Consider the following 20,680-nt stretch of genomic DNA (forward strand, 5'->3'; position numbering starts at 1 on the left):
GTGATGGAATGAGCACTGGGTGTTACATGCAACTGATGAATCACTGAATTCTACTTCTGAAAATAATAATACACTATCTGTTAAATTGATTTTTAAAAAAGATTTTATTTATTTATTCATGAGAGACACAGAGAGAGAGGCAGAGACTTAGGCAAAGGGAGAAGCAGGCTCTCTGCAGGGGAGCCTGATGTTGGACTCAATCCCAGGACCCCAGGATCACGCCCTGGGCCAAAGGCAGACACTCAACCATTGAGCCACCCAAATGTCCCAATTAAATTGATTTTAAATTACAAAGAAGATTCCTACAAAGGCAGGTACCCTCTCATTAAATAGCTATCTGCAAATCAACCTCATAATCATTTTTAAATGAAATCTTGAAGGGTTTCAAACAGAAAGAGGCACAAGCCCTTTAAAGCCTGAGTCATAATTTATTCCAGCAGAGGGCGACATTTGTTAAAATAAACAAAAGGGATTAGCAGCCACAGGAATTAACACCGGACACCAGGAGAGAGCTGGGGCCCAGGATCTTGGCTTCCCTCAGTCACCTGCAGAAACTGGAAAGCACACAGGCTCTGGAGTCCACCCCTGGAGATGCTGAATCAGTGAGGGATGAGGGCACCAAAAGGTGTTGGAAATCTGTTTTGTTCTGTTTTCTTAAGATTTTATTTGACAGAGAGGGAGGGAGAAAGAACACAAGCAAGGGAAGCTGCAGGCAGAGGGAGAAGCAGGCCTCCCACAGCCCAACGTGGAAATCGATCCCAGGACCCCAGGATCAGGACTCTGCCCAACCAACTGAGCCACCCAGGCACCCAGAAATCTGTTTTTAAAACATTCTCCAAGTTTGGGAACCACTGGTTTAGAGAGAAGTGAAAATAAGATTTGGCAAACTCACTTTCTCCCAACCCCCCAGCTCCTCAGACACATCCAGGTCCTGCTACAGTCCTTGTCAAATCTGATACACATATTCTTCTTGCCTTGGTGAAAAAAGAGGGCTTATCTTTACACAAAGACCATGACCTTTGCCTTGTTGAGTGCATACTATTTAATGCAACTTCCAGAAAGGTCACTTACTGCACATTTTCAGGTCTTTTGTTTGGGCAGATCCACTTCAAAGGCACCAACAAAATATTTCCATTTCTATTTGTATTTATCAGTGATGCCAGCTGTTGCTTTATCATAAGCAAAAAGCTGTTAAAATAGTACTTAACTTATGGCAGTGCTGCCATAAGTAAAACCAGAGCTTATCATATGAGTGTTAATCAAGTGGAGAAGCACATAAAACATGGGAACCGACTAAGTGTAAAAACAATCTAACTGTGCATAAGAAAGTCTGAGAACCTATAATCATGTTAAGACCATCAGTTAAGGCCTGATTTGGTCCGACTGAGTACAAGATACAAAATATACCTACCTGGCCTAGACTCCTTGGAACAGGTTTTTTTTTTTTTTTTTTTTTTTTCATCAGATCTTTAAAACCGATCTATGAGTCAGATGAGTTAGATTCCCTTTGTGTTTTATCTACTATGTTTACAGGGTCACAATGACATTTTGAATTGTCAAAAGGCTGCCAGAGTTCCAGCACAGAAAGTTCCCCTCCTAGACTTACTCTGAGAAAAAGCAACAGAGAAGGGATGTGAAAGCAGCATTTTCCAGTCAAGCTCCTTTTTTAACTCAAACGTGGTCTTGCAGATCTTGTTGTCAGCTTGCAAGCTGGACAGGTAATCATTAAAGAGCTCCTTCCAGTTTCTGTGTTGTAGGCTCCTCCCTGGACACCTGGCTACAGGGCTCCCTGGAGCCTCTGCTTCCACACATCTGTCAGTCCCAAGCCTTTCCACATTGAAATATGCAGATAACACTTTTCAAAATGTGCCTGCCACTTTCACAGTTGCCAAGATTCATTCTTAGAAATTGGTGTTGGATTCTCCAGCATTGGTACAGATTAATCCCTTGACTTCCATCCAGGCATTGGAGGCTGGGAATAGGGAATTCTGTTTATCAGATTTTGACTTCCAACGAGTATTTGTCTTATACCTGAATAGGATTGATCCACAGTGCACACGGACCAGACATTTGGTCAGTCTCCTGCTAGTTCTTTGCTATTTTCTCTAGCATTGCCCACACCTTTCCCCCAAACCCTGAAAAATCTTAGGCAGTCATGTGAGCAAGTCAGAAAAAATTAGAGAAATTGCTCTCCCCTTTTTCTTTTTCTCCAAGGATATGTAAATGTTATGCTTTGAATCTTAGGTTTTCTTGTTACAAGCAATGTCTTCTCTCCCCACTTCCATTCAAGTTGAGAGCAGCATGGGACCCAGTGACCAAATGGGTGCCAGACGTTTAAATTCAGGTTAATAGTCCATAATCCTCAAATAGATCCTGTATGAGTCCTCAATCCACTCCCTCCAATGAATTGTGGCACATGTCATTTCTAGTGCCACAATGTCACATCTATTAAATGCCACTTAAACACAATACAAACGGGCCGAATTGGTTTCCTTCTTTGCTTATAATTTTTGGAGAATGACTTGTCTGTAGTTTATTCCAGAGGGAATAGATGGCTGTTGGACATGAGTTGAGGGGAATTCCTGAGGGCAAAGGGCAGAAAGGGGCCTTCGGGCTAGCTGAGGCACAGCTGGAGGACCCCAGAGCTGCGGATCTCAGCGCATGGGCTGAAGTGTGTTTGCTGGACTCCCTGCCAGCTCCCGATCCCGGCTCCGGAGGTCGCCCACGATTCCACCACGACGGAAAGACGCGGGCTCTGGACAGCCGGCACCGCCCGTCTCCTGGCCTTTCCCCTGATTCCTACATAGCGGGTTTCTGGGCGGGGCTGGTGGGACAGCCTGGGGCCAGGGTGCACCGCGTGGCGGGACTGCCCGCCTCCCTCAGCCTTCGGCAAAGCTCCCTGCCTCACTCGTTCAGCGCCCCAGACTCGGGACACCCAGGCCTGCTCCTTCTCCCCAGTGGCGGAGGCCGGGCCGCGTACGCTCCGCGGGCAGGAGGCCGGCCCCGCCCCTCCGCCGCGGCCCCGCCCCTCCGCCGCGGCCCCGCCCCTCCGCCGCGGCCCCGCCCCTCCGCCGCGGCCCCGCCCCTCCACCGCGGCCCCGCCCCTCCGCCGCGGCCCCGCCCCTCCGCCGCGGCCCCGCCCCTCCGCCGCGGCCCCGCCCCCGGCCCGGCCCCGCCCCCTCCGCTGCATCCCCGCCGCGGCCCCGCCCCGGCGGCACAGCCCCGCCCCCGGCTCCGCCTTCAGGCCCGGCTCCCGCCCAGTTTCGGGGCCGCCTCTAGGTCAGCCCCGCCCCCGGCCCCGCCCCGACCGGAAGAAGCGCCGGCACCCGGCGCTTATAGGGCTGGGCATGGGGGTGCCACCACCGCCTAGTCAGCTCTGCGTCCGCTGAAGTCCTGCCGCCGCGGCGCTGTCGTCGCGGCGCCCCCGCCCCGTCCTCAGCCCGCCCGCCCGCACCGCCCCCCGCAGCCGGCCGGCCGGGCCGGGAGCCAGGCCCAAGTCCTCGCCATGCCGGCCCGGCTGCTGCTGGCGCTGCTGGCGCTGCTGCTGCCCGGCCCCGGGGTGAGTGACCGGAGGAGCGCGGGGTGGGGGACCGCGCGGGGACTGGGGTCCAGCCGGGAGCTCGGTGGCGGTGGCGGCCCGAGGCCCCGCGCGCCCCAGCCGAGGCTCGGGCGGGGAGCGAGCCCCTCCGGGCCGGCCTGGCCGCCGCGCACGCCTCCCGAGGGGCCTCGCCGGCCAGCGCCGCTGTCACGGGCTGCGTCTCCCGCGGCCCCGGGCGCTCCCGCACAACTTCGGGGCCTCTGGAAGGCCCGGGGCGCTTGGGAGGCCGCCCCACCTGCCGGACCCTTCCCGCAGGTGGGCGCGGGCACTGCCTGGCGTGGCGCCGGGGCAAGGACGGAAAAGGGCCCCTGTAATCGGGGGGAAGGGAATGTCTTGCGTTTATAATCCTTGTTTGAACTTTTGAAAATGCGAGAACTTTGGGAAACGAATGCAGCTGGGAGCGGGCCAGCGTTTTTACCTGCGAGGTTGGTTCTGCTTACCTGCCTTGCAGGTTTCTAAGGACTCGGAGGCAAGGGGCTTCCTTTTGTGCACCACGACTTCGCTAAGCAAGTTAAGCTGTGGGAATTACGCTCCTTTTAAGATCCCATGTGGGACAGCGGTGGAGCCGCTTCAAAACTTGAAATGAAAGACGGTCTCCTCTTGTAGAGCTCTGTGGAGCCGTCTGGAAACCTCTTTTCATCTTTTCCTGGAGAGAAGCGCCTGGATTACATTGATTTAACTATTTAAGGCCTCTACTCAGCCTGTGGATATGGGCTCCGTGTCTCGGGAGGACATTTTGTGGACAGAGTTGCCTCTTTTCCTTCTAGTTGAAAGAACCTAAATTAGTGGTTTTTAAAAAACGCATTGTTCAGGATGTGGGTATGGTACATCGGTTCAGGTTCTGTTTAATGACTTCCACACTGTACCCTTTAATATGGTATATCGTGTACCCGGTGTGTCCAGGTGGAGAACTGACACGTGTGTACCTGAGTACCACACTGTGAAGTCTTCGGAGGTTATGCACTTTTGGTAAATAATAGTCCATGCTCTCGGAGTAACAAGAATTTGGAAACAGATGAAGATATAAGATCACCTTTTTCAAATTTAGGATGGGGGTTAGAGAAAGACTTGTACACACTTCACAGTAAAACTCATGTAAGTTAAGTTTTTCTTTTTTTAAAGATTTTATTTATTTGAGAAAGAAGGAAATATGGGGGGGGGGCCCGCTATGAGGGAGAAGTAGACTCCCCGCTGAGCACAGAGCCCCACAGGGTTTCATCCCAGGACCCTGGGATCATAACCTGAGCACAAGGCAGATGCTAAACCAACTGAGCCACTCAGGCACCCCAAGTTTTATCTCTAATTAAAAAAAATTCCACTTTCATAACTAGGGTCACACTTTGAACTTGAACACTTCGCTTCACCTTGGATTGGTTAACTGTTGCTTGGCAGCTGTTCATAAATAAGAATATAAACAGAAGGACCAAACAAATGTTATGGAAATTGATCATTTTGTATCAGGGCCTAAGTATATATATGGTCTTCGCCACATTTTTCCGTGGGTTGTTCTTTCACAGGATTCTAGTATTTTAGTTATTGAGTAACTTAGAGCCAAAAATAACTATTTAGCTTTATTTGGGACTATAGTTTCAGTTTGTGTAAATATTTCCAAATTGTATTTAGAAATCCAAACTTCTCAAAGTTCATAGTAAAATATTCCAGACCCTTATCAAAAAATTACATTTTCACGTAACTGCTTTGTAAGTAAAATGTTAGAATTTCACTCTTAGAATTATCTACCAGCAAAAATTTTGATCCTCAAACATAGAACTATTATATTCTAAGTGGAATCCATTGCAGAGTTTGCAGTTAAACTAGGCAGCAGTGATGTCCTGCAGAACATATTGGGTATAAAATTGGACAAACCTGAGTTCAAACCGGTCGCTTGCTAGCTGTGCCCTCAGACAAGTTATTTTACTTCTCAGAGAGTCTGTTTTCTGTTATGTGAAGTGAGGATCACTAGCACATGTGAAAGCACCTTGCATATCATAGGTAGTAAATATAAACCCCGTCCCTGTTTTTTTTACTGTCCATTTAAAAAAAAATTATACTGTGCCTCAGCAAGAAATTTTTCAATGCTTTTTTAAGTTTTAAATCTATTTTAAGTAATTTCTATACCCAATATGGAGCTTGAACTCATGACCCTGAGACCAAGAGTCACATGCTCTTCTGACTGAGCCAGCCAGGTGCCCCAGTGCTGTTTCTTTTTGATTGATGAAATAACTAGTGCGTTGGAAGCAATACTGTGATTTTCTTTCAAGAGTGTGTGTCTGATTGAGCCAGACATTGACTCATCATAGGCTGAGACTCTAGGCTATCATATCCAAAATGCAGTAACATCAGTGTTACTAACTTCAGGCTGTCTCTTGTTAATCCAAATTGTGCTTATTTAGAGTCTTTTCCCTCCTTCCTAGACCTGGATCTTGTACCTAACGTTGGTGTGCGTTACATCATCGCTGTCACAGTCCTTACTTAATGGTGTTTATGTGCCATTTCTGCCAAGTACCAGAGAGATCTGTAGTACGTGAGGCAAAATACTTTCTTCAACTATAATATATACAGTTTCTTTTAATAACCAGTGTTTCAGTTTTAGAGGAGAATAAACAATGTCACCAAGAACTGAGGACCATGTATATATAAAAACACACTGAGGATACCATCTGGGATGCAAGTCTTAACTAGGAATGTCCTTGCTTATCATTTGCTCTGATAGTTATCACCTGCATGAATTATCCTAGTAGGAGTTATCAAGTATTTATGCTGACGCCGTGAGGAGAATGTTTCCTCAAGCTCAGATCAGGGCTGCTCATCATGAAATTGGACTGTAGTTGTGCACGTGTGTGTTTTTTGTTTCATTAACCTGCCTGCCAGTTGGGCTTTCCACAGTAGTTTAGCTTCTCAGAGCACAAGAGAAAATGTGTATGAGAGTTCCTCTTGAGAGAGTTCAATAGTAGACTGTATTCCTAAATGTAAAACCAGTGAGCTACGTAAAGATTTCTTGCCTGGACAGAGTAGCGCCGCCTGCGTGGTCCTGGGGTAAACCCGTTCTTTGCCTGCTTCAGATTTTGACTCCGTTTTTCAGATTGAGGAATCTTTGGATAATGATTTCATTTTCGCTGGAAACCTCTCTGGTTTGGGGATCCAAAGTAATCTTTAGGTTCAATATTGTCTATGTTTTATAATGGTCAAATGGTCTCCCTAAAGAGATGATATAGACGAGAAAAATGTAATGTATCATTTTAATGGATTCCGTTTTTATTATGCACAAATAACTAGGGGCCTGTAACCTAGCAATATGATTAGAGTGTGATGCTGGCTTAAAAAAAATAGGGACAGTGAATCATAGTTTGTGAATAATAAACATGCTGGTTGGCTGTATTTCCCAGGGGTTGGGGATTTTTTTTTTCTTTTCTATCTCTATCTTTACCTATATACCCGGTTTGGTTTCGGACTTGTCTGCCTCAGAGCAACACAGTCTTAGTGATATTCAAATCAGTGCAACAGACCAGATTGGGAAAAGTAGAATTTTTAAAAGTAATCATAAACTCCCTGCTTCCATTCCTTTTTTTTTTTAATTTATTTTTAGTCTCTACATCTCTTTTTTTTTTTTTTTTTTTTTTTAAGTTAGCTCTATGCCCAGAGTGGGGCTTGAACTCACGACCCTGAGATCAAGAGTCACATGCAATATCTATTGACTGAGCCAGCCAGGCGCCCCTCTGCATCACTTCTGATTATCATGTGATCTTTGTTCACACAAAGCAAATACAACAGTGTAAAAATATGTGTTCTACATTTATGTTTAGTTTCACAGAAGTTTTCTATAACTGTTAGGAAATTTTCTGAGTATGTTATTGCATTTGTCACTAGCACCTTATTAAATCATCCCTTGCCAAAAGCATTTGAGCCTTCTGTGCCCAGCTTGAGGTTGGCAACTATAGTCATACTGACCAGGATTGATATGGTAATAAACATGCTTTGCCTAGTGACCACCTTTCTGAGGTCCTATGGGTTGTTTCCAGTTTTCCCATTATTATAAGGAAAGGTTATTTCCCTTTCTTTAAATCTTTAGTGTGTGTGTTGCTTTCTATGGTAACATGGGAAGATTTTTTTAAAGTATGGAATGCTTCACATATTTGTTTGTCATCCTTGCACAGGGGCCACACTAAAATCATTCCAATTTTAGTGTATGTGCTGCTGAAGTGAGCACAACATGGGAAATTTTTAAAAAATCCCTCAAAGTAATCATATTTTTAATAGAAATGTAAAAAATCATAAATAAGTCTAAATTAACCAAACCTATAATCATAGTATACAAGCATTACCTATGCTAACATTTTAAAGAGCTTTATTGACCTATAATTCACATATCCTACAGTTCACCTATTTAAAGTGTATAATTCAGTGGTTTTTAGTATATTTACAGAACTGTGCAACCATCACCATAGTCAATTTTATAATATTTTCATCATTTCCAAAAGAAACTTTACCCATTAGCTGTCACTTCCTATTTCCCACTCACTTCCCAGCCCCTGGCAACCAGGAATCGACTTTCTATAGATTTGTCCTGGACATTTCATAAAAACAGAATCATACTGCATATGTCTTTTGTAACTGGCTTCTTTCACTAAGCATAATGTTTTCAAGGTTTATCCATGTTGTATTGATGTTCTTTTTTTATTGCTGAATATTCAATTATATGGATATACCACGTTGTGTTTGTCCATTCTTAAGTTGATGGACATGGGGGTTGTTTCCCCCTTTTGGCTATTATGAATAATGCTGCTATGAACATTTATGTCCAGATTTTTTTAATGGCCATGTATTTTCATTTTTCTTGGGTATATACCTAGGCGTGAGATTTCTGGGTCATGTAACTATATTTAACCTTTTAAGGAATTGGCAAACGATTTACCAAAGCACCTGTGCTAATTGACATTCCCACCTGCAGTGTAAGAAGGTTCTAATTTTTCTACATCCTCACCAACACTTGATATTCTCTTTTTGACTGTAGTCAGCCTAGTGGGTGTGAAGTGGTAACTCATTATGGTTTTGATTTGCATTTCCTGGACGGCTGATCTAATATCTTGATATATATCCTTCTAGACATTTTCTTCTGTGCACATACTTGCATAGATATTTTTTCTTCTGGAGCATATCCTAGATCTTTCTGTGTCAATAAATTTAATTCTGCAACATTATACTCACTGCTGTATATTACTTCTCTGAATGGATATACTATGTTTTGTTTTGTTTTTTTTTGGATCAACCAACCAACTTTGAGGCTGTTTTTAATTTTCATTACTATAAACAGTATGATGGGGTGCCTGGTGGCTCAGTTAAGCATCTGACTTGGGCTCAGGTCATGATCTTGGGGTCCTAGGACCGAGCCCCGTGTCAGCTCCCATTCACTGGGGATTCCACTTCTCCCTCTCCCTCTGTTCCTCCCCCTGCTCCTCATTCTCTCTCTCTCTCTCTCTCAAATAAAATCTTTTTTAAATCCCCGAAAAGCAATGTGATAAGCCCTCTTGTTGCTAAGTATATCTTAACTACCTAATTATTTCCTTGGAATAAATTCTCAGAACCAGAATTTGCTAATCTTATTTACTCTTGCCCTCTTCCCCAGACTCCAAGCAACATTGGAGGTTTTTAAAAGCACAAAACTACCCTTTAAATTGGTTTTATAGTAATCATTTTAAAGTAACCTGTTTTCTTTTAGCAGTGTGGATTTTAGGTCAAAGGAAAATGGAATGTTTAGATTTTGTTTTGTTTATATGCTGTAGATGTAAATAACCACAGCAGTCTCTTGATGACACCTTATATACCTAAAAGCTGCTGAGAAATGTTTTATTCTGATTTGTTAAGTAACTTGTTTGCAGAGTCCTTTGGTCTGCAGTGGTTTCAGATCAGCTTTCTAGCAGATGTGGCTCCCATGAACACCCTGAAATACCTCGGGATAATTCTGCGAGTTTGGTTTTGAGGGTAGCCAACCCTTTGCAGACGAGATTCTTTCTGTAGTTTGTCATGAGGCCATTTAAACTTCTGCCTCAAGCCTCTTAATAAATCAGGAGTTGGTGCATTGAATGTCCCTGGTGGAGGCCATAGTTCTTAAACCTATAGCTTGTCCATACAGCTGTGTTTCCTGGGAAGATTGCGGTACTATTTGATGATGGAGTAATGCCTTTAGTGGTGTTTTGTCTTTTCACAAATGTACCTAAACTTAATTCATTGCAAGAGAATGTTATGTCTTTCCAAATAATCGCCCCCTCGGGGGTCAGGGTTCGTGTCATACAAATCAGTTCAAAAACTTTTTTTTAAATTTTCCAGTATTTCATTTAGGAATTTACTTAACCGTTTTAGTCATTCAACTTTAAAACAAGGAACTCCAAAAAAGCAAACATATACTCTTTTTTGTTGTTGTTATTTTAAAAAGATTTATTTATATATTAGAGAGAGAGAGAGAGAGACAGGCAGAGACACAGGCAGAGGGAGAAGCAGGCTCCATGCAGGAAGCCCAACGTGGGACTCGATCCCGTGTCTCCAGGATCACACCCCAGGCTGCAGGCGGTGCTAAACCGCTGCGCCACTGGGGCTGCCCCAAACATATACTCTTAAGCCAATGATCCTTACACAGTTGAAAACCTTTCCCAATTCCTTCTGGTGTTTGCTTGAATATAACTTCTACATGGTTCATGCTGAAATTTTAGTCAAAACTGTTCATCAGCTTGATTGCATAATTTATTGAGGACACTTGGATTTGATTTTGCTTGTTTTTAAAAACCAACTAAACATTTTCTATCACTTAGGGGATTCAAAAAGTATATTCTTTGAAGGGGATTTCCAGAAAACTCCAGAAGTATTGTGAGCAGTGGGAGCATATATGAGTAAATGGATAGTCCCTCAAGATAACTAGAGTCAGAGAAGGAGTTTTGTTGATCTAGCCCGATGGGTCTCAGTATTTTCCCCACCCCAAGTAAGGAATAGGATGATGTGCATCCATCAGTAACAGTGGGAGCTGATTAGAACCTTGGAGGGTGATATTTGGGGCCTATACCATGCCCTCCCCTCCCAAGTTGAACAATAGTTGCTCTGCTGTGTTCCCCAGAGCAGACAGATGAGGAAACTGAGGCCACAGAGGGCTGGTGACCTGTCCAAGGTCATACTTTGGTGGTGGAACTGAACTTTGAATCTAATCCTTCTGTTTCCCTTTGAAGAGCAGCTCCTACAGTGCTTATTTATGTTCTGGTGGGTTTGTTAGAACCCATCAGTTTACCCCAGTCACACTTTGAGCGGGTGACCGACCATATTGCAAGGAGAGATTGGCTTTACAGAGGATAGGGGAGAGAAGTAGACTTTCTTGGAAGCTCAGGAACATGCTCAGATAATGCTCTTGTTCCTCCCTTGAAAGTCATGGCCTCTAACCCTTTTATTCCAGTAGTAGAAAGATGCAGCTTTGAGCTAGAAACACTGCTTTCATCTGAGAGACTCTGTCAGCGAGAAAAACCATTTTCAACTCTGGAGTTAAGTCCAGTGATCGTGGGTAGAGTGGAGATTCAGAGGCCCTTCAAACAGGGTCATAGTTTAAGCTCATTTCTTTGCTTGTGTCTAATAATATCCAAGCAGGTGCATGTTTTTCGGTAAGATCTCGCCCAGAAATGTTTCTGAACTAGCAAAACTGAAAGTTCATGTCTTAGAAGGCTTTAACCAGAATTGCTCTTCCATGGTGCAGTCAGTCTTTGGTATTAAATCCTGAAAAGAGATAACCCTCTAGTCATCAGGTTGGGCCTGGGTTGTTCACATTTGCAGAGGCCCTTACCTCTCCAGCAGTTCTGGCACCAGGAAGTGGGTCTGTGGTGACAGGAGAGAGAGTGGCCTTGGCCTTGGACCACAATGGAGGGACGAAGATTAGGTTAGATGAGTCTCAGGAGAATGTAATGAGGGAGAGAGGGGGCTACCAGGAAGTGGGGGGCGGGGGAAGAGGGCTGTCACTTCTCTTGCTGGTTTGCCCTGGAAGGCAGGGACCCTGTCTTGCTTATCTGTATCCTCTGTGGCTTTCAGCATGGTGAGTTGGCCATACCCACTGTAGTGAGCACTCAGCAGATAATGATTGAATATTCCTTTTTGAAGCTGTTTAAGACCAATGAAACAAGGAGCTGTTTTATCATCAGGCATATGGGTTATGAATTTTTGTAGGGGGAGAGAAGGGGGATGGAAGATGTTGCTGTATCCTTTAATGGGATCTCATCAGTAGTGTTCTACAGAGTGAGGGAGGCTTCCAGGATACTTGATTGGGTGGGCATGAACCATAGTGTGTGAGATCCTCTTGATGGGCTCCTCACATCAGTAATGAGATTAATTTTTCCATTGCCAAACCCTGTATGATAAATGGTTTGTGATTATTCCAAGTCAGTTTCATTTTTCACTCAGCATGATGTTTCATTGTTAAAAAATGAACCTTGATCTAGGGCTGTCCTCTTATGTATTAAACATGATTTCCCTAGTTAGTAGACTAATTTATAATTATAATTCAAAATCACCCCTTTCTCCAGTGGATTATTTCCCCCCCTCTACTTCAGATGAGGGAGTAATTGTTTGTCTAGGCTGCAGAAGTGTTTGTCATGGAAACCAAATTTTTTCATACATTTTCTGAACAAATGGTGCTGTCAGAATTCCTAGAACCTGATATTGTCATTGATCTTCAGTTGGGTCATAGGAGTTCGTTGACCAAACTGAGTCAGATCTCTTTTCTCAAAGGAAATAGCCCATCAGGCCTGAGGGGCCTCTAGGAGTGAGAGAAACACCTGTCTGCAGGGCCACAGCTGCAGCTAGGAATGTGTTACTGGAGGCAGTGCCTCTCAGCCCAGGCTGAATTAGTCACCTAGAGTCACCTGGGGAGCTCTTTAAAAACCCTCTGTTGGGGTGCCACCTAAAGTGACTGAAGTCAGAATCTCAAGGAATGGAGCCTAGCTTTTTCTTCTCTCTCTCTCTCTCTCTCTCTCTCTTCCTCTCTCCCTCCCTCTTTCTTTCCTCCCTTCCCTCCTCCCTCCTCCAATCTATAATACATACTCAATTTCTGATGTAGTGTTAAAGTAATTCATCAGTTGTGTTTACCACCCAGTACTTATTATATCATGTGCCCTCCTTAATGCCCATTACCTAATTACCCCATCCCCCTCCAATGTTCCCTCCAGCAACCCTCTATAGTTAAGGCTCTCTCATGGTTTTTCTCCCTCTCTGATGACTTCCCATTCAGTTCTTTCTCCCTTACTCTATGATCCTCTGTGCTATTTCTTATATTCCATATATGAGTGAAACCATGTAAGTGTCTTTATCTGATTGACTTATTTCGCTCAGCATAATACTGTCCAGTTCCATCCATGACCATATAAATGGTTAAGTATTCATCCTTTCTAATGGCTGAGTAGTATTCTGTTGTTTGTGTGTATATACACACACACCCCACCCACATCTTTATCCATTCATCTGTCGACGGACATCTTGGCTCCTTCTGCAGTTTGGCTGTTGTGGATGTTGCTGCTATGAACATTGGGGTGCAGGTACCCCTTTGTTTCACTATATTTGTATCTTTGGGGTAAATTCCTAGTAGTGCAATTGTTGGGTTGTAGGGTAGCTCTCAAGGAACCTCCATACTATTTTCCAGAGTGGCTGTACCAGCTTGCGTTCCCACGAACAGTGTAATGCAAAGGGTTCTCCTTTCTCCATGTCCTCGCCAACATTTGTTGTTTCCTGTCTTAATTTTACCCGTTCTGATTGGCGTGAGGTGGTATCTCATTGTGGTTTTAATTTGTATTTTCCTGATGCCAAATGCTGTGGAGGACTTTTTCATATGTCTGTTGGCCATTTGTATGTCTAATTTGGAGAAATGTCTGTTCATGTCTTCTGCCCATTTCTTAACTAGACATCTGGGACTTGAAAAAAAGTTTTTCAAGCCCCAGGGGACTCTAATGTGCTGTCAGGTAATTCCTGTACCTTAATCCTGGACAAGCAAATGTATCTCCATGTGCCTTGTCACATCAGAACACTGGACCAGACTGGAGACAGATTTGGCTCATTTTGTAGAGAAATTGGGATTGATATGTCCTGCTAGTTAGTGGCAGAACTAGTAATGGACAAGCTGGCATTGTACTTTTTCCAATATATTGTAGTACCCAACTTTTGAAGAACTGGTAATTCCAGAGAGAGATTTTTTTTCCTCTGAGTACTAACTACTGAAATTGCTTTTTAAGAAATCAGCTTTAACTTATAAACTGGCTTTGTATTTTTTTTTTTTCTGGCTTTGTATTAAATACACTTAGTCAATGAATTATAAGATATTTAGAATTGTTTAAAGTTCTACTTCATGCTTATCTAGTATTTTTGCCTTCTCCATATATTAAGAGGCCTAAGGAATCCGAACAATACTGGCTTCTAGGTTCCTTCACAGTACTTTCTCTGGATTTTAAGAGAACCTGTTAGGGCAGCCCTGGTGGCTCAGCGGTTTAGCGCTGCCTTCAGCCCAGGGCCTGATCCTGGAGACCTGGGATCGAGTCCCACGTCAGGCTTCCTGCAGGGAGCCTGCTTCTCCCTGTGTTCTGTGCCTCTCTCTCTCTCTCTCTCTCTCGTGAATAAATAAAATCTTTAAAAATAAATAAATAAAAATAACCTACTGGAGCCACAGTGAAGCAGCTAAGAGGAGTGGGTGTTGGAAGAAACTTGTGAAAGGAGTGGGTTCAATAAAGTACAAGAATGAAGCATATAAACAAAAAGGAACTTTCTTATCAGGGTGAGAATGTGGGTTGGAAGCAAACTGTGGGAGGGTATGGTTTGTGATACCTGCTTTCCCCTTCTCCTGGGAGGGCTGGGTATCTGGATTATTCATCAGCCCGCAGGAATTTTGCATCAGGTACGTTGAAGGGCCTGATTGTAGAATGCATGCAGGAGCTGGTGAGCCTGGTGTCTCAGCAACTGGACTGGCCTTGGTTGTTACCCTAGGAATTCAAATGGGTAGTTTAGAAACAAGCGGACCTCGCTTCTGAGTGTCACGTAGACTGGGCTTGACCAAATCTAAAGCCTGGCTGGATCAATGGTGACAAATGTCAGTAGGATTGGGAGGTCACTCTTTGATGACAGTGTCTACATGGGGCTGAGCATCTGACCTAACAGTTGGGTAAACTTCGGGATGAGGCTGTGTTTTCTGACCAAAAATCCCAGTTCTGTTCTCCTCAGGTAGTCGGATATGTGTAGCTTGTCATTTTAGCTCTTTTGAGATGTAGTTTGTAGGCACAGTCTTCTGTTTTCATGTGTGTTTTAACCCATACGATACACATCGTATTTTTTTCAATGAGTGGGAAGTGGGAGGTGAGGGTTTGGGTGCTTGCCAGCTAGGAGACTTTGGGCAGATGAGTTATTTCCTTTCTCTTTCTTCCTCTGTAAAATAAGGTATGAAACTAGAAAATCTAGGCCGGCCTTTTCCTAAATGTCTTTCCAAATTGGGAACACCATTTAGGTTAAAATGACCAGTCCCCCTGACACTGTACAGCTTCACATCCATTCTTACCTGGGTTGTCAAAGATAGGAAGGCTGCTTTGCTTTGGGCCTCCCAGCTTCCCTAGCTCCCAGATGTAGTAGATTCCATCAATTAATTCATTCACCTGTTTTATAGGATATATATTATAGGCCAACACGTTTGAGGTGCTGGGGGCACATTAATGAATAAAACAAGGGCATGTGCCCTCAGGAAACTTCTACTTTCTTTTTTTTTTTAAACATTTATTGAGCATTTACCACATGCTAGTGCTATGCAGAGATCCAGACTCCAAACTCTCATGGAGCTTTTTTTTTTTTTTATGATAGTCACAGAGAGAGAGAGAGAGAGAGAGAGAGGCAGAGACAGAAGCAGGCTCCATGCACCGGGAGCCCGACGTGGGATTCGATCCCGGGTCTCCAGGATCGCGCCCTGGGCCAAAGGCAGGCACCAAACCGCTGCGCCACCCAGGGATCCCAGGAAACTTCTACTTAGTGGACAGAGTAAAGCCATAATAGCATGATAAATGCATAAATATGTTTGTAAGAAAGTGATAAAATTCTATGGAAAGAAAGAAAACCTAGAGCAGAGCGAGCAAGGGAGATGAGGGCCTGGGAGTTGCCACAACAATGGGCTGTGGGTTTTTTTTTTTTTTTTTTTTTTTAAGATTTTTTTTTTATTCATGGGAGACACACAGACCTACGCAGAGGGAGAAGCAGGTTTCTTGTGGGGAGCCTGATGCGGAACTCGATCCCAGGACCCTGGCTTGGATCATGACCTGAGCCAAAGCCAGACGCTCAACCACTGAGTCACCCAGGAACCCCTGTGGTTTCATTTGCTGTGGTTTCATTTGGTGTCTCTCACTATCCTGTAGTGCCCAGCCAGAGTGTGGGTCCTTCGCTAATCACTGTCCTCTCCTAGACAAGAGCCCTTCCCCTACTCTGAGTGGCATCATATCACACAGTGTTGGGGTTAATATATAGATTTATGCCTTAGTTTATTTCTCATCTCCTCTTCTGAAGGACTGGTATTGATAACTCACATATGTTTGAAAGCACTGAGCAAATATGAGGTATTGAGTGTAACTGTTGCCAATTTAATGACAAGAATAAGTTTAAAAATCTGTCAAGGAAATCTCAGAAACCTCTGCAATTCAGGGAACAGAGCCAGCAATTCTTTGATTTTTGTGATGGTTCTGGTCCCAAATATACATGTGGTATGTATATGTTTTTTACACACAAGATTAAACCATTTTTTTTCCCCATTGTAGAAGTATCTATAAGCTCTCCAGATAAATTTAAATACTTCAAGAAAGATGTAAAGCCAGGTTCAGGGAATCTCTGACTTCAAAGGCACCACCTTTCTCTGAGCAATACAGTGACCTTATCCTATAATTGTGTTAGGGTTCATTTTCCACTTGCTGTGGTCTGGTTTTGCAAAGCAGAAAACGGTTTCCTTTATGCATAGAGATTAAGAACAAGTTTATCTGTAGTTCTGCCACTCAGCTGACTGGGAACCAAACCACAGTTGCTTCGAAAACCAATCCCAAAGTCCTCTTGATCTGTTAGTTCAGTACTTGGAAATCTTAGGGCTTTTGGGGCCTGGGTAAAGTTCAATCACTTATCTGATTTGTGGTTTGGAGAAGACTGAGATCTCCCTTTCAGTTTAGGAGGTGGTTGGTTTTAGTATCTACAGCAAGAATGTGCGCATAGGAGTCACCCACTTCCTCCCACATAACATTAGTCGATTTCTATTGGTATTTCTTTTCCCCACCCTGAACCTTAAGTGAATCAGATTATTACTAATTTCCAATGTTGAAATATTTTAAGATAAGTGGAGACAGTGGGATGTTGAAAGACCAGGATTGGGAATGACTCTGCTTAAAAGCATCAAGACTTCTAAACTCTCTCAAATTCTTATGTGGGTTTTGGGCATGTTTTGATTGGTTGGGGCTAGAAGAATCTGCAGTAAAGCCTGAGGAGGGATGAAGGCCTGGTAAATCATGGATCATCCCATTTCTGAGCTAACAGGCAGATTCAACCCCGCCGTCTTTGTAGAATTGGAAACTGGTGCCCAGAGAGATTTAATGACTTGCCCAGAGCCCGCCCTTTATCACATACCCTTTATCCCATCCCTTTTCCTTTCAGTTTTGTTCAGCCAAAAGCATATGTTGAGCATGTCCCAGGCTCTTGAGGATACCTGAGGAAATTTGGGGTTTTTAACTTGGGGTTTTGAGAGCATGATTAACAGACTTTGGAGTTACACGAATGCAGGCTAGCCTGCAGGAGGAGAAGAAGGCCTGAGCAGGGAAGTAGGGGTTCAGAGTTGTAGGGAATTGGTCCAGGCGGGGCCTAGGCACACCGCCAGGTCTGCTGCCAGGAGGCATGCATGTGGACCCTGCCATCTTTTCCCTTGTGTTGTACTACTTTTCTGCCAGATGGTAAACTCCTTGAAGGCAGGAGTGTTATAGGCCTTGGAGCTCCAGTGCCTTATGTATGACACGACCCCTCTTTCTTTATAGCTGTGGGATAAGAGAGAGTCCAGCCTGGGGGTGGGGTTGAAATGAGTGAACTAGCCGGTATATGAGGCCCGGAAGAATCCAACAGGAAGAAGTGTGAAACAGGGAGTGCCTGGAAGAGATTGATAAATACTTCATATCCTTGCCAACTTGCCTGAGTAATCTGTGATTGTGAGCCGGTGACTTACCATTTTATAAGGTTAGTACCAAGTTTTTTGCCTGCAGTACAGAAATGGCCCTGGAACTGAGAGCAGGATACTGGGGAGATGGAACACCCAGAAGTTTAAAAAGACTTCAGAGGGAGCTTTCTGATCCCACGCATGGTGGCTGGCCAGAGAGATCCCTCAGGTGAGGGGCCTCATAACACAAGAGCCCTTGTTCTGGGGTTCGTTCTGTAGCCATATTTCACCACAACAGTGATTTATTAAACGTGCCCATGAAGTTTTGGTGTGTTATGCTCATACTCAGCTGTGAAACCGGTAAGAAACATAGTCTAACGTTAGTAAAAGTTAAAGCACCAGAGAAGACTCACCTGTGGTGTGAACACAGATTGTGTTTGGCATATCAAATATTTCACCTTAGGGGAGGGATTCCCCCCCCTCCCCCCCGCCCCAAGATGTGCTTTACACCCATCACAATAGCCCACTCTCCTTTCTGTAAGCTGCAAGGGTAACAAATAAGCATGTGAAGAAGGTTCTGATTCTGTGGCCCACTCTGCATGAATGCACGCTTGGGCTTCTGTCTGCTTCCCCATTCTCCCTCTGCTTTCTCCAGCAGCTTGGGCCAACAGATCTTCAAACACAGTAAATTATCTGTAGTCCCAGGATCTTTGTAGAGACTGTTTCCTCTGTCCAGGCAATTCCTCCCTTCCTTCCCCTGCTTCCTATAGATCTTAATTCAAATGTCACTCTTTAAGGATAACCTCTTTTTTTTTTTTTTTCCAGGTTTTATTTATTCATGAGAGACAGAAAGAGACAGAAAGAGGCAGAGACATAGGCAGAGGGAGAAGCAGGCTCCCTGCAGGGAGCCTGATGCAGGACTTGATCCTAGGACCCTGGGATCACAACCTGAGCCAAAGGCAGATGTTCAATCACTGAGCCACCCGAGGGGTCCCTAGGAGAACCTTTGACACTGTGAGCCTGTGCACCCCCATCATGGGACCAGAGCAGCTTCTCCTAGGCTCTCAGGGTTCCCTGTATGTCTTTTTCATAGTACTCACTGCAGTTTGTCATTCTGTTTGCATGATTATTTGACTACTCTGGTCCCTTATTAGTCTATAAACTCCACTGGGGCAGGAATAGATCTGTTATTAGATCCTATTGCCTCATGTAGTTCTTAATGAGTTGTCATAATAATAACTGGCACTTACATGGTGCTCACTGTATACTAGGCACTGTTGTAAGAACTTTACATGTACTCACTCATTTAAACCTCCTAACAATGCTTTGAAGTAGATATTATTACCGTCCCCATCTTGTGGGTGAGAAAACTGAGGCGCAGTGAGCTAAGCGACTGCCCGGGATGGTTTGGCTCCAGAGTCTGCCCCTCTAGCAGCCACAGGGTACTGGCAGGCACTACAATGAAGCATAACAAATGGAAGTTGGACTATCAAGCATCATCAGAGAATGGGGGGTACCGTATGAATGAGTTTCCAGATAATTCACATTCAGTCCCTGAACTTGAAATGTACAGTTTGATGAAAACCTCTTCAGTAGTTCTATTCTTCCTGCTTAAACACCACCAAACAAACATATTTTAACCTTTTCATAATTATTTAGATTGTCAGCACCAGCCACTGTCTACTTGCTGTCTGCCCATGAGGGTAAATAGGGAGCAGTTGAGGCTAGAGAAAGAGTAGATAATCAGGTTTTTGAGTGTGTTTACTTTCTGATGGCATCTTTGGCTACCACCAATTTCTTTAATATAACGATCTTCCCTAATATTTACATAACTCTTGTCTTTGACATTCTTAACATTTATTTTGGTTTCTTAGCATTTAAAGAGATGTTGCCGAGGTGCCTGGGTGACTCGGTCCGTTAAGCGTCTGCTTTCAACTCAGGTCATGATCCCAGGGTCCTGGGATCAAGCCCAGCATCCCATCCGGCTCCTTGCTCAGCAGGGAGCCTGCTGCTTCTCCCTCTGCCTGCCTGCCGTTCCCTCTGCTTATTATGCTCACTCTGTCAAACAAATAAATAAAATCTTAAAAAAAAAAATTAGTTGCTGTTTCTCAGTTTTCTTTCTTTTTTTTTTTTTTTGTTTCTCAGTTTTCAAAAGAGAAAACAGAGTTGGGAGCTTAGCCGCCTTGCCCCACAATGCGGATGCCCTCTCAGCCACTTTTCTGACCTGGAGAAATCAGCAGTAAGATAGGATGACCTCCAGATGAGGCAGAAGCCTGACCAGTATGAGGACTTTAAGAAGACAGGTCCCTGGGAAAATGGAGCCTGCTGGCAGCCGAGTGGACCACCATCCTCCCATCCCTGTGCCAGAGGGTCATTTGTCCTTTGTCTGGAGGGGAGTTCTCTTCTCCTTGGTGTCTGGAAGGGCTTCTTCCTTGACCCTAAAGGCTTGGTAACTCCCCATTGGTAATGCCTTGCTGCTTCTGTTCTCTGCCTACCCCTCAGGAAGCTGGAGAAAGCAGCCTTGTGGCACCTGGGCCAGTCCCCTTGCTTCGCCTATTTCTCAGCACTCAGATTTCATACCACAACTCTGTAGACTTGGTTGTGCCAACACAGTCTTCCAAGTAGTCTCTTTTGCATTCCTAGCTCTGTCCAGATGTGTGAGAATTGCAGAGGGAGGTGTACACTTGCCTCTCCAGGAAGCCTAGAACATAGAAACCTGTGCTGCAATTCTGGAAATCTGGTGGCATAAGATTTTTTTTTCCACATGAAAAAGTCAATATTCAGATCTGCATTTCCTTCCTTTTTTGTGAGCCTCACATTCCTGCTAAGTGCAGCACTCATGGCTTACTATGTGAAGCTCGTCAGTATGTTTGGTCATTAAAATGGTTCTCGCTGTTCAAAGGAGTTGTCCTGTGCTAATCAGT

The 20,680-nt window shown here is 44.3% G+C and overlaps 1 protein-coding gene, 1 long non-coding RNA gene and 1 pseudogene across 2 annotated transcripts in view; 2 read left to right on the forward strand and 1 right to left on the reverse strand.

The window, feature by feature from the left end:
• Positions 1-3,440: 3,440 nt before the first annotated feature.
• ERN1 (endoplasmic reticulum to nucleus signaling 1) overlaps positions 3,441-20,680 on the forward strand; it is a 78,003-nt gene continuing 60,763 nt past the window's right edge. The window contains exon 1 of the mRNA XM_038546864.1: positions 3,441-3,559. Within this exon, the coding sequence (XP_038402792.1) occupies positions 3,506-3,559 (54 nt within the window). The 5' untranslated portion in view covers positions 3,441-3,505. The remainder of the gene's footprint in view (positions 3,560-20,680) is intronic.
• Positions 3,765-20,657, forward strand: LOC119873254. The gene is made up of 2 exons (XR_005364302.1): positions 3,765-4,693; positions 19,902-20,657. It is a non-coding gene; the product is annotated as an uncharacterized LOC119873254 (long non-coding RNA).
• On the reverse strand, positions 7,708-7,805 carry LOC119873466 (annotated as a pseudogene).

Source organism: Canis lupus, chromosome 9 (assembly GCF_011100685.1).
Source record: "Canis lupus familiaris isolate Mischka breed German Shepherd chromosome 9, alternate assembly UU_Cfam_GSD_1.0, whole genome shotgun sequence".
Lineage (NCBI taxonomy): Eukaryota > Metazoa > Chordata > Mammalia > Carnivora > Canidae > Canis > Canis lupus.